General features: G+C 36.3%; 1 protein-coding gene across 1 annotated transcript in view; it reads left to right on the top strand.

Annotated features, from left to right (window-relative positions):
• Window positions 1-5,837: 5,837 nt before the first annotated feature.
• BMP5 (bone morphogenetic protein 5) overlaps window positions 5,838-17,015 on the top strand; it is a 72,509-nt gene continuing 61,331 nt past the window's right edge. Inside the window, exon 1 of the mRNA XM_067565535.1 lies at window positions 5,838-7,007. Within this exon, the coding sequence (XP_067421636.1) occupies window positions 6,524-7,007 (484 nt within the window). The 5' untranslated portion in view covers window positions 5,838-6,523. The remainder of the gene's footprint in view (window positions 7,008-17,015) is intronic.

The following is a 17,015-nucleotide window of genomic DNA, read 5'->3' as shown; positions in this document are numbered from 1 at the left end:
TATGCACATCGTTTCCTCTTGCAATCTACTTTGCACTACATGGGGCAACTGAGCCCTTAATAATAATAAATAAATAATATAAGTAATACTTATATAGCACGTTTCTTCAGTAGATCTCAAAGTACTTCACAATCTTTAACATATTTTTCCTCACAATACTCCTTGAGTTAGGGAAAATATTATTATCCCCATTTTACAGACAGGTAACTGAGGCATAGGGAGGCTATGTTACTTACGGTAGTACAAAGTAATTGAAAGTTTTTCAGCAGCAGCTCCTTCTATGCCTCCAGGAATGTTGATCTGTTACAGAAAGGGGAGGAAAGTGTTGCTAAACAAGGGAGAAGGGAAATCATAAAGAAGAAAAAAGAAAATTACATCTGTCTCCAGAGATGTTGGAAAGAGAAGAGATGTGGGGGCAGGAAGAGAGAGAAAGGAAACTGTTATGGTGGGAAAGGTTTTAAGTTTAAGAAAGTAGAAAACAAATGGACATGTGCATATTGAATTAGAAAGAGCACGTCAGTGCAACCCTCTGTAAAGGAAAGAAACATAAGGTGGGAAGATGTAAGGAAGCGAAGTAAAAGAGGGCACACAAGCAACCTATAGAAAAAAGCAATGATACCAAAAGTTTGTAAAGCAAAAAAGAGAGTGAGAAACAGATCAATTTTTTTCCAGGAAAGGTGCTACAGTCCTAGATAGAATACTCTGTGGGAGTACACGGTAGAGAAAAAATCCTGGAATTTTAGAATGATAAGTTAAAGAATTTCAAGAGAAGATTGACACTGTGATGCAAGCATTTAAGCTAAAGAAGAATGATTTAGTAACACAGTTATCTAATATATCATACAGTATAGAATGAAAAAGTGAAGTAAGACAGCACAAGTTAGACAGAGAAATTAGGACAGCACTGGAGCAACAGATATGGCAATCTTGTAGCTAAAGGACAATGAGCCTAACAGGTACCAGTTTGCAGCTGGGGCACAGGAAAATTTTTTTTAAGGCTAAGTCAAGCATAAACTGTTTAAAAAGTGCTGTACACTGCTACTTACAAATGCTTTCCATGTCCAAGTGTTTTGCATTTGATGTTGTGCAATTCCTTTGACTAATTAGAGCCTTATTGTAAACTAAAGGGGATTATTGGAAGCCCTTTTGGTTTGTAAAATATGCAAATGACAATGCTTGGATGACAGATCATTTTATTAATTGTATGTTCTATGGTTCAAGTATTGCAAAGAATATTTGTGAAAGGAAGCTTCCAATTTTTTTTCAATCATCAAAGAAAATATGATGGAAAAGGCTAATTTTCCAGATTGCAAAATGGTTTTTTCTGACTCTTTTGAAACTTTAAAACTATTGTTGTGTGTTTTATGATGGAAACTATACCATGCTGATGGCTTTAACAGCAGAGTGCAGGGTGCTCCACATATAACAACCTTCACAGATGATTGTACTTAAAGCTAGAGGTCCTTCTTTGCCAGTAGATTGAAACAAAGAAGACTTAGTCTGTTATATGCTTTCTATAAAATGCCTGAAGACATACCACTTAGGTCTGAACTTTCTAAGAATTGGATGAGAAAACATGTTACTCTAGGAGGTTGTGCTGGTGACTAAGTAGGTGGCACTCAGTTATGAGTCAGCATTGAACCAATGCCTCCATGTAGTGGGTACTGTGGTGCCGTGCATTCGTATGAATGGAGCGGGAAATAGAGAGCCTTCCTACATATGGTCCTTATTGATCCCATGATAGTACTTGTAACAGTAGGGATTTTAGCAGAAATATCTCCTGGTAAAATGTCAAGGTGAAAGCCTACCCAAAATTTCCCTTGTGCTTTAAATTTAATATGGTATTATTCTCCTTTTCCTGCTGTGATGTAGTGGCAGATAAAGTTATCCCTATCCACTCTATGTAACTAGTAAACGTTTTTGGATCCTCCAGAATGAAAAATGCTTATATGGGTATGCTGCATTTAATCGAATGTTACTTCATTTGTTTCCAGCAGTTAATTTTAGCAATATCCCAGCAATTTATTCTGGCTCATTAAATATAATTAAGAATTCCAGTTTAGATCATATTCTCTCGTCTGCCAGCAGAATTCTGTTTCAGAGTTCCATGTTTGAAGTCTATGGCCCTATCCATAGCAGTTGTTTCACTTGTACAGTAAGTAAAAATACAACTTAACATACACCACCCATTTCTATTGAGATCCAGTTGAAGTCAGTTATGTGCATTTTATTCCTGAGTTGTCTAACATGTCCGACACAGAGACATGCAACTCAAGCTCTCCAGGCCATTGCAAGTAAGTCCAAGTTTAATGGTGGTGGTGTAACATGTGCATTTTTCTGTTTCATGATATCTCCATGCACTTTATGTAATGTTCCTGCTCCAGTAAGAGTGTGGCAGACATGCTATGTCTAAATACGCTTCATGTATATGCCAGGCTTCCTTCCTTGTTGCCTCTTGTGATTGGAAATCAAACCCTCTCCTTGTGCTCCAAATGGTTTTTCCCTGGTTAGTGAAATCTCTCCATTAAAGTCCCTTCTTCATTTTTCAACCACAACTCAAGGGAGAGAACAAGTATACCAACAAAGAGCAAACTTCTACAGCTTTAAGACTGAACCTTCATTTTATGTATGATACAGATCTGGACGCTGGATCTATCCATCATTTGCATGCATAGAATTGACAGGATGACTGGCCGTGAGCTGTACTGTCTGTGTCTGTTTTTGAGCAGCAGACAGTGTCCTCACATAAAAACAATGACACATCCAATGACCGCAGTAACTTGCCACAGAGTTAAGCATTTTTACTTGTTGAAATGCTGTGGTCAAGTATCACGAATCTGGATAGCTATTTCCTGAACGCAGGGATTCCCAGGATTTATTATTTTTGTTTACGTCATCTAAATGATCTGCACACCCATGATGCTAAAGTTGCCATTTGCAATGTCTGGAGAGAGATTGTTTACATACTCAATTCCAAGTAGAATGCCCAGGGGTGAAAAAAGATAAGCCTATGCATTTTTATATTTCAGAAAGAGGATAGCTGATTTTAGAAATGGTCAAAAACTGGAACCTCAAATCCAATGAATCTGAATTCCTGTGGGATTTGGATTCAAATCTCTGGATTCAAACACACTGCTACAGTTTTGGTCCTGCATCAGATACAAAACCACAAGGGGCCTAGTTTCCTATTCTGATTTGAATGCAGCTAAAATCTTATGAAACTAGTTGGCTTCATACAGTTTCCATTACTTTTAAACTGAAATCTCATGCAAACAGCCCACAAGATTGTTGTCATAAAATCGGAATACTAGCTCTAATCTGATGTTGAACCTGAATCCTCACTTAAACCCAATTCAGATCTGAACATCATTTGTTGTGTCATCTGTAGCCAATACTTGCCAGTAAAAGACATCAATGTGCTAAATTTGTGTATGATATCTCCCTTTGCTAACCAGTCCACCTACAGAAAAGATAAGGAAAAAACCTACTCTACCTTAACTGCTTCAGTCGAGCTTCTTTTGGCTTGACTAATAGAAGCTTTAATTTTTGGAGCTGAAGGACTCTGGCACCCCCTGTGTGAGATATCTGTGGCAAATGTCTATTGTCAGTAAAACATAAACTTGTTATGGAAGGATATTGTGTTTTTTCTGACAAAAATTAATTGAAGGTTCTAGTCAAGTGGACTTGGTGGCTCAGGGTAGATAACCTTTTATATCTAGGTCAAGTGTTTGGTTCTGGCTTAGTTTGATAGTGACTGAAATTGTCACAATCAGATGTATGATTAGTGGTTCATATGATTATTCTGATTCTTATCAGAAAGTTGTTTACTCAATTAAAAGGTGCCCTCACAACTGAGCATTAATTGGCACTCTCAGAAGAGAAACCAAAGATTGACTGACTGGGTTTCTGCTTGAGGCACATTAGTCCTCAGTTCATCTAAGGGGCGGCAGCAGCACTATGACCGTCCTACATGGTCTCACTAAAGTCACCAGGGCAATCAGTCCAAGAGCTTTTATAAGTGCTTAGAGGGAAAAAAAGGGTTATTATAGCAGTGTTGGTCTCAGGATACTAGAGAGACGACATGAGTGAACCAACTTCTGCTGGAGAAAGAGACAAGCTGTGGAACCTACACAGAAGAAGAGTTCTATGTAAACTTGAAAGCTTGCGTATTTCACTAACAGAAGTTGGTCCAATAAAAGATTGTCTCTCTAGAGAAAAATGAGAACTTTTTGTGAAAAAGAGAAATAGGCAAGGTTACGAGAGATATGATGGGGGCAGTTATACAACAACATCCTAGGCACAATTACTCCCCTGTGACAGGGCTAGGAAAAATGGGAGCTCAAAATTAAATGGAAACTGAAATTTACTTTATAGTGAACTCAGCAAATGGTTGCTGAAGGAAAATAAATGGAAAAAGAAAACTCAGTAGGGTCCTGATCATTCCACTATAAAGGACAATAAGAGTTTTGCCATCAACTTCAGTTAATTATAGCAGTCCCACTATGGGATATATCCTTCCCTTGACAATGCTCATCAACCCCACTGAACTCAGTGGGGTTGTATGGCTGTAATCAGTGTGCCTTGAATGGGCCTTTGATTTAATGGAAATTAGTCAATATACTTTAGGTGGAGTTGGATTGGGTCCCAAGGGCAGAATATGGCCCAGAACATAGGAATAAAGCTTGTTTGTGCCTATTATACTAGAGAAATTGTTCAAGAGTGGCTCATCAGGGTGAGAATATCATTTCTGTTATGCTCGTAAATTCATTGAGAACTATGGTCATCTGCTGAGTAGGTGCTGGTCACATGAGTGAAAGCTGCCTGAAGACAATTTATGTCCTGTTCTTTCGTAGATTTTAGGCATTTCAGTAACTTTTTTCATTTTGTCCAATTTCTTCCTTCTTCTGTATTCTTGCCCCCACCTCACTCTCCAGTTGTGTCCTCATCAAGGGAAATTTCCCTAAGGTTAAAACCAAATATTAAGAAACAGATTTCTGACTGCAAGTAATTTTAAGCAATAGTGATACATAAAACTATGATTTTGTTTAAATTATATGAAAATCCAAGATTCAGGCCTTAATAAAATCAAGAAGAGAACCTTAATTTCAAGTGAAGCATTTGTGTATAACTGTTCAGTTATCTAGTCAGTTAAACTAAATTAGAGAAATAAATTGTTTATTGGTAACAAGTTATAAGTTTAAATCTCAGTTTTGGACTTATATTAGGAGATGCATTATTGTCATTTATGACACAAAATACACTTTAAATAAATTATTATTGCTAATTACCAATTACAACCTATATGCATTTTGAATATATTGCTTGCTGACTTAATTTGTTTTAATTTAGATTGCATTCTGTTAATTTTCAGGAAACAGAGAAGTAAACTGACCTTTAATTGATAAATTACCTAAAAAAAACAACTCAGGGTTTTTTTTAAAAAATGTAATCTTTGTTTATGTAAGCATCTTAAAATATAAACACTTCACAAAATAAGTTCCTAATTTAATATGTCATGTGATTGAGTGTGTCATAATCAAATTATTTACTAATTTGCAAACTCAAAGATCTATATTATGAGAGCATGAACAAATTTAGAACATAGAGGTAAAGTAAAATTAAATTATAGAGTAGGTTTTTTCTAGAAGCTGTTTGTAAATGTCAAATTAGGTATATAGCCAATTTACGTATATTACTGTACATTGGGGTACTGGGGGGTGAAACTTTGACTGGCAACAGAAGGGTTAAGGACTTTTTTGCTTTGCCCGTTTCAAATTACAATGAGAAGCCTCTTCTTTCCCAGCAGGGTTGTGCTTACATTAGTCTTTAGATCTCTGTTGAAGAGAGCTGTTATATTTGTGCTTGCTAGAGTTGGAAATAACAGCTAAGAAGCTGACAGGGGTTGAATGGATTTACAGAAGTTTTTTCCAGTTAATTCAGGGAAACATATGAGTTAGATTAGTATGTGCTTTAGAATTAGTTTACACTAAGGTGATTCAAAAGATGTTAAAGTTATCACCTGGCTGCTGGACAAATATAAGTTATACTACCAAAGTACAGATCAAGACAAATCTGTGATTCAGGACTTTATCTTGGAAAGAGCGCAAGGTGTGAGAAGAACTCAGAATAACAAGAGAAGATCACTTTGGGAACTACAGTGTGTCAGAAGATCAGTTCTTGCTAACACAGCTCTGAACTAAAGACCTGGTTATCTTAAGGTTTTTATAGGAATGCCTAGGTCAGCTGACAAAATACTGGTCTTCTGCTCCATAAATGCAGAAAAAACGATAACAACAGTGGAAAATTGGAAGTCTGAATTTCAGCTTTCTTAGAAATAACTGCAACCTGACACATTCCATAATATTTAAACGGAGGGCGGGGGAGAATCACCAAAGATGTTATGTTTAGAGATGACATTGACATGAAGAATAGGTAAATTTTGTTTTTCAGTCACTGGGAAAGCAGACCTCATAGGAGCTCAGAACCAGCAGGAGAAATATTTTTGTTCTTTTTCTTTTCAAAGATGAACCCAACAGCACTCAAAGCTTTCCTGGGCTTACTCTGGAATTGCTGGGTTCTAGTGGGTCATGCACAGGGAGGCTTAGGAGACAATCATGTCCATTCAAGTTTCATTTACAGGAGGCTGCGGAATCATGAGAGAAGGGAGATCCAGAGAGAGATTCTTTCTATCTTGGGTTTACCTCACAGACCCAGACCATTTTCACCTGGAAAGCAGGCTTCTTCTGCACCCCTCTTCATGCTGGACCTGTACAATGCCATGACAAATGAAGAGGATACTGAGGAACTGGAGTATTCACTGAGAGAATCAATGGGAGGAGAGAGCAGAGGAGTGAGGAAAGGATACCCTGCATCTCCAAATGGATACTCCCGGAGAATACAATTGTCTCGCACGACCCCTCTGACCACACAGAGTCCTCCCTTAGCCAGCCTGCGTGACACCAACTTTCTCAATGATGCTGACATGGTCATGAGCTTTGTCAATTTAGGTATGTCTAAACATTTTTTTTCTTTTCTGTACAAACTACAGGATCAGGGCACTAGTTTGTCAAATAGAGGCAAATCTCCCAGCGGAGAGCAGGATTGGGCCCTGGAAGTTGTACTACTAATAAAATGGAAGTTATACTAATGGTAAAGTAGCTACGTTGTAGGTGGCCATGGAAAAAGGTTTCTCTCACTGTTTATATAAAGTCGGTTTCTATAACTCCCCGCTCCTGGCTTCTGTTTTCTTTCTTTCATTGATGTAATGAAAGTTTTAGCCTTAGGCCAGCTTCATTTTTTTTTTTTTAAACTAAAAATATCAATCACTTCTGTGTATTGGTGGGTTATTTTTTGCTCAGTTTTATGTAAAGCTCAAACATAAACAAACATCAGATGTTAATATTCTAAAGGCTAGAAAGTTTAGAGTGGTGGGGAATCAAGCCGTTTCTGAAAAGAGAGCTGGCATGTGTTTTTATTTATTTATTTATTCTGTTGGTAAATGTCAGATTTTTGTTATCTTTTCAGCTTGAGGGCTAGATTTTGTGGCATTCTTCGTTGTTCCTATTTTATAAACAAGGATCATATTTTAGTGTTTTGCCTATAACCTGGGGTTAGGTCTGATTCTGTTTGTTTATTTATAAGATAAATAATAGCTATAATATTTAATACCAGAAACATGTCAAAAAGAAGAGTTCCTGGACTCTTCAAAATGTATGTTTATTAAGGTATGAAACCCAAATATATTTGATCTTGAGTAGCAACATGTTTATCAGTTATGAAACATTACATAATTCAATGAAAAAATCGGTTGCATGTGTCTTAAATAGAACAGGCAACTTAAATTTCATTAAGAATGTTGCAAACAATTTACTTAATTTACTCACTATTTTTACAATCTAAAAATGAAAGGATGAATATGCTGCAAGCCTGACAGCACTATTTATACAGCTTCTAATTTGACTTTAGTAGCAAAAGAGTTTAAATGAAAACCTGAAGGTTTTCCACAAATGTTGTAAAAGATGTGATTAAACTCTTGCTTTCCAGAATAATAGTTATTATGGTAACTTTTTAAATATTGGCCCATGTTCTGAAATACACATTATATCACACATTTTAGGTTTTTTTTTTTTTGTCTTCCAGCTCCCTAAACCCTGCAGCAGGATAAAACATATCTCTAATTACTAACCTTCTTAGCTACCGTAATTTGTAGGAAAATGACACCCTTGAGTTTAATTGACATAATAATAAAATCACATTTCATTAATTAGTTGGCAGATTAGTATGTTCAATTTTTAGACTCTTTTTTTAAACAAAAACAGCAACATATATCTGCAACTCAAAATACAATTAATAAATTAATTTTATTTTTTGTTCCCGGAAGTCAACAATTTGAACAGAATGAAACTGATTTTTTTTAAAGTAATTTCCTTTCCAGAGATTTTCTAAATATTATACGTATATATTATCTGCATATTAGTTTAAAAATTATTGGCAACGTGAAGCAACTTTTGAAAGGTACCCTCCAGCATTTAAAATTAAAATATTATAAAAATAGGAAATACTATGATCTCCTAAGCAATAGTCAAGGACCCGATCCTACAAAAGTTTACATATATACTTAAGCTAATAAGTTGCAGCCAGATCCTCATCTAGTGTAAAGTGGTGCAGTTCCATTAAAGTCAACTGAGTGACATCCACCTACAGCAGCTGAGGATCTGCCCCATGAGTATTCCTGTTGATTTTAATAGGACTTCTTACGGGATGAAATGTTAAACATGCAGAATTGAGATCAAGACTGTACTGGCTGGATTCTGCAGTATTAACACAGGCAAATCTCCCATTCAGGTGAATGCCAGTCCTGTCTACGTGTCTTAATTTTTCTGCCTTTCATACTGGTCTGAGGTCCTTAAAAAAAGCATTTAAAAATAACTTTATATGCTTTGACTTCATTTTTTAACTGAAAACTTGGAGAGAGAGTTTTCCAGAGGTCACACTAATTAGACATTTAGTAATTAAAATCTCAAGAATACTATATAAATTCCAGGTTTTGTTTGGTATCTATAAGCTATTAAAAATGTACCTTAAACCTAATTTAGACTTAACCCTAAATTGGTTTGAATGCCCTTCCACAGTGAGCATTCTGTATAATTGTGGTTTTATAGCATGCTTCACTGTGTAACATTAATAATAAATATTGATGACTAGTACAGATTAGTTTTAACATTTTTATTAAATGAGCCCTTGTTTTAGCATAATTAATGTATGACTAAATAAGTCATTGAAACAGGTACCCATTTGGTAAGATTTAAGATCTTGACAGATGAGGGCAAGTTATGTTAACATACAATGCAGAAAATATACATTGCTAAATTAATGCTAACACTATACCTTTTAAAATTAGTAAAACTTGAAATGTTAATAAAAGAATGCAAGTCATCTAGATTAGAAGCATCAAAATACTTTTATCAAATTAATAATTTTTTTAATCCCAGATTGCACAGATAAAATGTATTTAATTATATGCCAGTATTAATATGGTCAATACTGCTTCCAAAGCAGTTTAATCATCATGGCATTTTAAATTTAAACCACTGCATTGCCAATTATAATTGCTTAAAGCACATATGGTAAAACAACAAACGTGTAAGTGTCCTGCTGGAGAAGCCTTACTAGGTATGAGCTAGAAAAGTATATCATCCTTATGGGAAACACCATAAATTTCAAAAGAAACTGGGGGGGGAAATAAAAATCAGTGAAGGACAAATCACTTTCTATTGAAGAACAAAAACTTCATTTACGTGCTAATTCCAATAAAAATCTACCTATCAGAATGGAGTTCTAAACTTCTCACCTTTTTAAATACATTTAAAAAATACTACTGAGGGAACTGCAATTATAATAAATTCCCTCAAGCAACCAGGAGGGAAAAAATTAATGCATTTATCTTGTCTAAAATAATTGTACGCCCATGCTGCTTATACCAGAATTATGACCCCTTTCTCAAAAGATATAGACAGGGCGGGGATTATGTGTTCTCCTATGTTTTGTACAATGCTGAGCACATTGGCAACTCACCATAAATATTGACTCCATTCTGACAGAAGAGTTAACTGAGTTGGTCCAGCAGACAAAGAATAAAACCTCACCACAATAAACCACAGAGTTTTCAATAATCTGATCATATAGCCTACAACTTCAGGGCTTCTTTGGTTTGTTCATGGGTGGTTTTTCTCCTGTTACACTTTGACCCAGACTGTTGCAAGTGACTGACTGCAGCTTAGAGTTCTGGCATCTTCTTTTTGGCTGAGCTCCAAAATGACATATATGACACCGTATTCACCAGAGAAGAACTAAATCCTATAATAATTATACATCCCTTGCTCACTGTGTCCAGTGGGAATTATGTCAAAGGAAGGATTTAGCTGAAAAAAAATGTCAGGGTTTGCCCACCCCCCATCTTAAAAAAATGCAAGATTGAATTAAAGAAAATATTGGCTCAAGTTCGGACCAAAGAGACAACAAGGATTTTAACAGTTGTGTTCAAACATTTCCCGTAAAAAGATTAAGTTGTCCATACACCATCACAATGACCACTGCTACCACTGTGCTTACGGGTTTCTCCACATTTCTATAAATATGTTTATATATATTTTCTTTTGTATACAATTCATCTGTAAAAGTTGCTGTAAGCAAATATTTGCCTTTTAATAAGCAATTGTACTTTCTGTCTTTCTATATTTGGTTTGAATAGATTTGTTCCATTATGGAAATACAAAAATAAAACCTATGGTTTTCAATTATTATTTTCTTGCCTAACATGAAAGTGGTTTTAATATTTAAAAATGCATATGGGAAGGTCATTATTAAATTTGTCAGCCAGAACTTTGCATGCTATTTCAAAGAAGGAATGACTATGATATTTAGCTCTAAAAAGCAGCTTATGTACATAAACAGAAACTACTTTCATAAGGAGTTTTGGGGCTAGATCCTGCACTCCTAATTGAAGTGTCCCCCCCACTAGAACCTTTGGAGTCAGCTACTGAATCAAAGGTTGAAATCAAAGAGAGTTCTGCTTGTTTAAGGCATATTTATGCTCCTCTTTTAATTGTGAATAACTTATCCTCTGTGTGTGTGTGTGTGTGTGTGTGTGTGTGTGTGTGTGTGTAAACAAAAAATAGAATCATTATAGCCTATTGTGTTTATTCTATATTACAAATATGATAGAAAACAATTTTTGTGGAGTCATTTTAAGGCTTTGTTATGTTTAGTCCATACTTAAAATACTTACAAATCCATTTATTACTATTTGAATTATATAAAATAAAAAAGAGGGGCTCCTATCCATATTTAGCCATTGTGCATGTACAGTAGCTAATTTCCTAAACCAAAAAAATTAACTTGCTATAACCTTCCTCACGAAAGTAGCCATTCATTAGTCAAGGGTCTGGAGAACTAGGCTAGAAAATGTTAAGAATAGCGGAAACGGAACTAGTTTTGATATATGAATGCAAAGAGCATCAGAAACCATTAACTTCTATATTCATATAGCATTTAGGAATGGCCAAACATTTTAAAATAAAGTCCTGACCTTGTAGGCTTAATTTTAGCTATGAGTAAATTTCTTTGGATAGAATACATTATTTACATCACAGAAATACATAACCTTAATGAAAGTGATGCAAAAGGTGCTGTTATTATCTTGTATTAAACAGACAGATAGAAATGAAGAAATAAACATTAAATATAATAGCCCACAGATCTTAATTATTTGGGTAGTTGGGCAAATACTGCAAAAAAGTGTTCATGAAGATGTTGATTGGAAACTACAAAAATCACTGTTTTTCTTTGAATTTTCATACAAATGAAGGTTTTGCAAGAAACGTAGCAAGTGAGTCTTGCTAATACTGTTCAAACAAGAGCTTTGCTGGCAACTTGAAATCTCTTTTGATTTCCCGTCACAATAAAATTTTCAGTCATCCATTCAGCAAACAGAAACAATCCAATGTGAATTAGAAGTCCAAAGAAACATCACAAACTATGTGTACCAAGAGAATAATTTTATATGTTCACATCAAGTGCCAAAACAGCTTTGAATAATGAACAAATATGAACAAATGAACACATTTTTTACAAGAACAAAAAAACTATGAATTAATTGAATAACTCTTTCACTACCCACAGCTCACCCAACTCTAATCATTTTAGTCAGTACTAACCTATTTTTACATTGTGACAGAGCAAGTTGTTAGGATTTCAAAAGAGAAATAGTTGTCTGTCCTTCCATCCTAGAACTATATTGCATTGTCTCTTCATATATATATATTTCCTTGGGAATTTCTCCTGTTACGTGAACGTTATGAGTTATATAGACATACCTTTAGATAGGTTTGTGTGTTTTCCATGAATATCATCTATCAAAATAATGTTTTCATAACTGTCAATTAATTCTTTTGCCAAAGTTAACACTTTAAATTCAAGTAAATTGTTGTAGCAACTCAGCCAAAAAAATGTCAAGCTCTCCATTAACTGGAGCATAAAACTGTCTGACTTCCCTTGCCGACAGATTTGAAAGAAATTGCAGATAACTGAAGAGAAACTGATTTAGCAGATGGGCAGAAGTGCATGGTGAAGGGATATCTATATGTCTATAATCTCTCTCTCTATAAAATTATATACAAAATATATTTTAAAATATTAATATTTTCCCATGATGAAGGATGGCTGACCCAGTTCTGCTTATTTTTCTTTATTACATGTTGCTTTGCCAGACTAAACACAGGTTTGGGGTGGGGACATAAGAATTGTGTGTATTGTACTGTACATATTTTCCTCGGAAAACACCAACTCCCAGTGACTAGCTGCGAAAGAGGAAGAGAGAGGCTGATGAGGACTCATTCTCTGAGGAGAATCTCTAAGGAGTAATAAATCTGCCGAGGGGATGTGGACATACTATCTTAACTTTTTTGCCCGGGCTCCTCTCCTAACCTCTAGTCTTGCTAGAAACTCTCAGATAACAGGCCAACCTTGGCACATATGTGGTTTCTTACATTTACTGCTGCTATTATTAATTTCTCTGAATGTGATATTTTGAGTTTTACCACTGCCACCCACCTACTGCCTGAATAACTGGGGTATCTGACATGAGCAGTCCATTTCTAGCCATGACACTTCCTTTGGGCTAGTTTTCTTGGGCCTACAGGCCAACTGAGTTTAGCAGAAAATTGATTATCATTTGAGGTGCAGTCTTGTATTCCCACGTAGCTGATGATGAACAGCTTTATGAAGTGCCACTTGCAGCCTCCTGCTAAAGAAAGACCTCCCAGGGCTTCAGGAGAACTCTGACTACTACCAGACTTGTAATTATTTCCCACACTTTTCCCATTCTCTCTTCCTTGTCTGCCTCCTGGGCAGCTAAGGCGGGCCACTGAACTTCAATTTCATGGCAGTTTCATTTTGCTGAAGAGACAATGAAAGGAGGAGAAGCATTAAGAATAGAAGACAATGCAGGAGATGGAAAGAGCAGGGATAAGAAAAATGAATGAGATAAAGATGGCAAAGGAGAGACTGAAAGAGGACAGATCGACAGAGTGCCCCCATTGGAATAGCTGTTATGTAATGTGATGTATTACCTTGCGTGATGCTTGTATACCTTGTCATGCCAATAAAGTTCTTGAGCTTGGAAAAAAAAATGTGAGAAGGTGGTAGAGAGGGAGAATGGTGTTGAAAGAGAGACAGGAGAATGAAAGTGCGCAAGATGAAGATGGATGAGGTGTAAATGAGAGAGGGTGAGGAATGCTCTTTAAGCCATACAGGTAGAGGTGGGGAACTGAATTCTTCATCCTCCAATTCTTCCCTCATAGCAAAATAACTTCTTCAGTGTCCCCAGACCATTCAGTTCCAGATGCAAACCCTTTAATCCTAGCAAAAAAAAAAAAAAAAAAGAAGCCTCCGCTTCCCTCAGTGTGTGTAGGGAGCACAGAGACTGGCTACTGACACTTGTAGTCATAAATAACATAGTAGTGAGCTTTTAAAAACCACAGGTTATAGGATGAGGGCTGCCATGACGCATACTGAGAGGCTGAGATCAGAGAATCAGCTAAAAGGGATCGGGAGGAACAATGAATCCTCTTGTTCTGAGTTATATTTATGAGTACTTCACTGCACCTAAGTTCATATTTTATTGGTTAGGCCATGGGGTTTCCCCATTTGCTCATCTCTTAAAATAACACCCCTGGCTAAAATTTCCTATAAAACACCCAAGTGCTACAGCAGGCAGAACTTGTCAACCCTGACAACAGCTCATTTAGTTAGAGAGTAGGGTGCTGGGGGAGCAGGAATTGGTTTGTATTTTGTTTTGTATTTTGAGGTGATTTCTGTGCAAAAATTACTAAAAATGAGTATAACAGTACCCGTTTTAGAGGCCTGTACTTTGGCCAGAGATTACAGTGTTACCAGAGAGATGCTCCAGTAGTCAAACCAAGCCAGTAGTTTCCAACCATCGTAAGCAATTGTGCCAGTGTACTAGACTATGCTGGTGGTATCATCCACTCTTTGGCTCCTCCTATTCAGTGATGGGTGCTGTAATCACAATTATAGGAGTCGAGCTTGGAGCTGCCCATCCTTTATTGCAGGTTGGGCATGGACAACTGATAGATGGCTATGGCACAGTGTGTCCCAGTACAGGGGCACATTACTAAAGTAATAAGTGGAAACCTAGAAAGCAAGTCAGGAAAATGTGAGGTATCAGCGCTAGTACATGGTACACATCCATTGTTGGCAACCAACAAAACAAGGAAAGAAATTCCTCCAGTGCTCCCTTGTACAATATTGAAAGCTAAATCAGACCTTAGCAGAATGACCAATAGTATTTTCATCCATATAAATAACATATTTAGGGCCAAATTCTCTGATGCTGTATGTGATGTCACCTATAATGACTAATATTTTACTCATTCATGTCTGCAGAGAATTTGGCCTATGATAACCCTTTACACATAGTCTGAAATGAATCAGATTTCTTCCTCACTATATTATTGTTTTTAACACTCGTGTATTTAAACTATAGCAAAATGAATGAAATTAAAGGAATACCTGTTGTAAAGCCCCAATGGCCTACTCAGTTCCTACACATAAGAACAGCCATACTGGGTCAGACAATGGTTCATCTAGCCCAGTGTCCTGTCTTCCAACAGTGACCAATGCCAGGTGCTTCAGAGGGAAGAACGGAACAGCAGCTGTTTGAGTGATCCATCCCCTGTCATCCAATCCCAGCATCTGGCACTCAGAGGCTCTGGAACTCCTGGAGCATGGGATTGCATTCCTGACCATCTTGGCTAATAGACATTGATGAACCTATCCCCATGAATTTATCTAATTCTTTTTTTAAGTCAGTTTTACTTTTGGCCTTCACTGCATCCCCTAAAAATGAGTTCCACAGGTTGACTCTGTGTTGTGGGAAGATGTACTTCCTTTTGTTTGTTTTAAACCTGCTGCTATTAATTTCATTGGGTGACCTATAGTACTTATGTTATCTGAAGGGGTAAATAATCCTTTCTCATTCACTTTCTCCCCACTATTCATGATTTTATAGACCTCTATCATATCTCTCTTAGTCCTCACTTTTCCAAGATGAACACTCCCAATCTTTTTAATCTCTTCTTATACGGAAGCTGTTCCATACCCCTATTCATTTTTGTTGCCCTTCGCTGTATCTTTGCCAATTCTAATATATCTTTTTTTTTTTTTTTTTTTTTTTTTTTTTTTTTTTGGGGGGGGGGGGATGGGAGGGGGGACCAGAACTGTATGCAGTATTCAAGGCATGGGTGTACCATGATTTATATAGTGGCATTATTATATTTACTGTTTTGATAATGATAACTCCTCTTAACAATTGTTTTTATTTGTGAAGGAAAAGGTCTTTAATCTGTGAAGTTTTAAAAAGGATGGATGAGATATGTAGCCATCCATCCATCCTTCCATACTATATATATGACTAAAATATATATATATACTATTGTTATAACACTTAGGAGCCCTAGTCATGGGTCAGGGCCCTATTCTGCCAGTGATGATATGAGTCTTTCCATTTCACTAATACCTCTGGAGCACATTGAACAGAAGCTATTAATGTTAGACATTTTAAAATCAGCAATTCTGGATAAGTTGCATCCAAGAGTTTTAAAAGAACTAGTTGAAGTGCTTGCTGGACCATCAATCTTGACTTTTCAATAAGTCTTGGGGCACTGTAGAAGTTCCAGAGCAAAGTTAATGTGTCAGTTTAAAAAAAAAAGATAAATGGTATGACAAAGGTAATTATAGGCCTGTCAGCCTGACATTGATCCTGGGCAAGATAATGGAGTGGCTGATATGGGATTCGATTAATTAAAAGAGTAATGTAATGAATGCATATCAACATGGGTTTATGGAAAATAGGTCCTGTTAAATTTACTTAATATTTTTTGATGAGATGACAAGTTTGGTTGATAAAGGTAATAGTGTTCATGTAATATACTTTGCCTTCTGTAAGGCATTTGATTTGGTGCCACCGGACATTTTGATAAAAATGTATAGGATTTAGCTCCTGAGGGCCTGGTAGCTCCTGGCACTTGTACTGTGCATTCTTCCTGGGCATTTCAGAGGCATTGTTTTAAAAGGAGAAGTCAGTGGATTGCTGTGAATCATAACCTTAAAAACTTATTTATTGTTTAAGACAGACAGTCTTGTAGAGAAACAAATAATGATTAAAGCAGTAAAACTCAGATTGAATTCTGGGGAAGCTCACTCAGGTGTTGTGGGACTTACCTAGTTCAGGTCTGTAAGGTATAAAATTGTGCAAACTTACTCTGAAATGTCTCTACATAATAAAGATAAAACAAAGAAAGCACATCTTTCTAGTTTAATACACTTTTTTAAAAAATCCTTAAATTATACTATTTTCCCTCTCATCAATATGCGCAGCCTTAGCAGTGCTCACCTTTCCAGGCTGCCTGTTTGGACCAGTGTTTATCAGATGACCA

Source organism: Emydura macquarii, unplaced genomic scaffold (genome assembly GCF_026122565.2).
Source record: "Emydura macquarii macquarii isolate MOO-44397 ecotype Brisbane River unplaced genomic scaffold, CSIRO-AGI_Emac_v2 contig_2680, whole genome shotgun sequence".
Classification (NCBI taxonomy): Eukaryota; Metazoa; Chordata; order Testudines; family Chelidae; genus Emydura; species Emydura macquarii.
The sequence above is the reverse complement of the archived record's forward strand: the minus strand, read 5'-3'. Positions and strand labels throughout refer to the sequence as shown.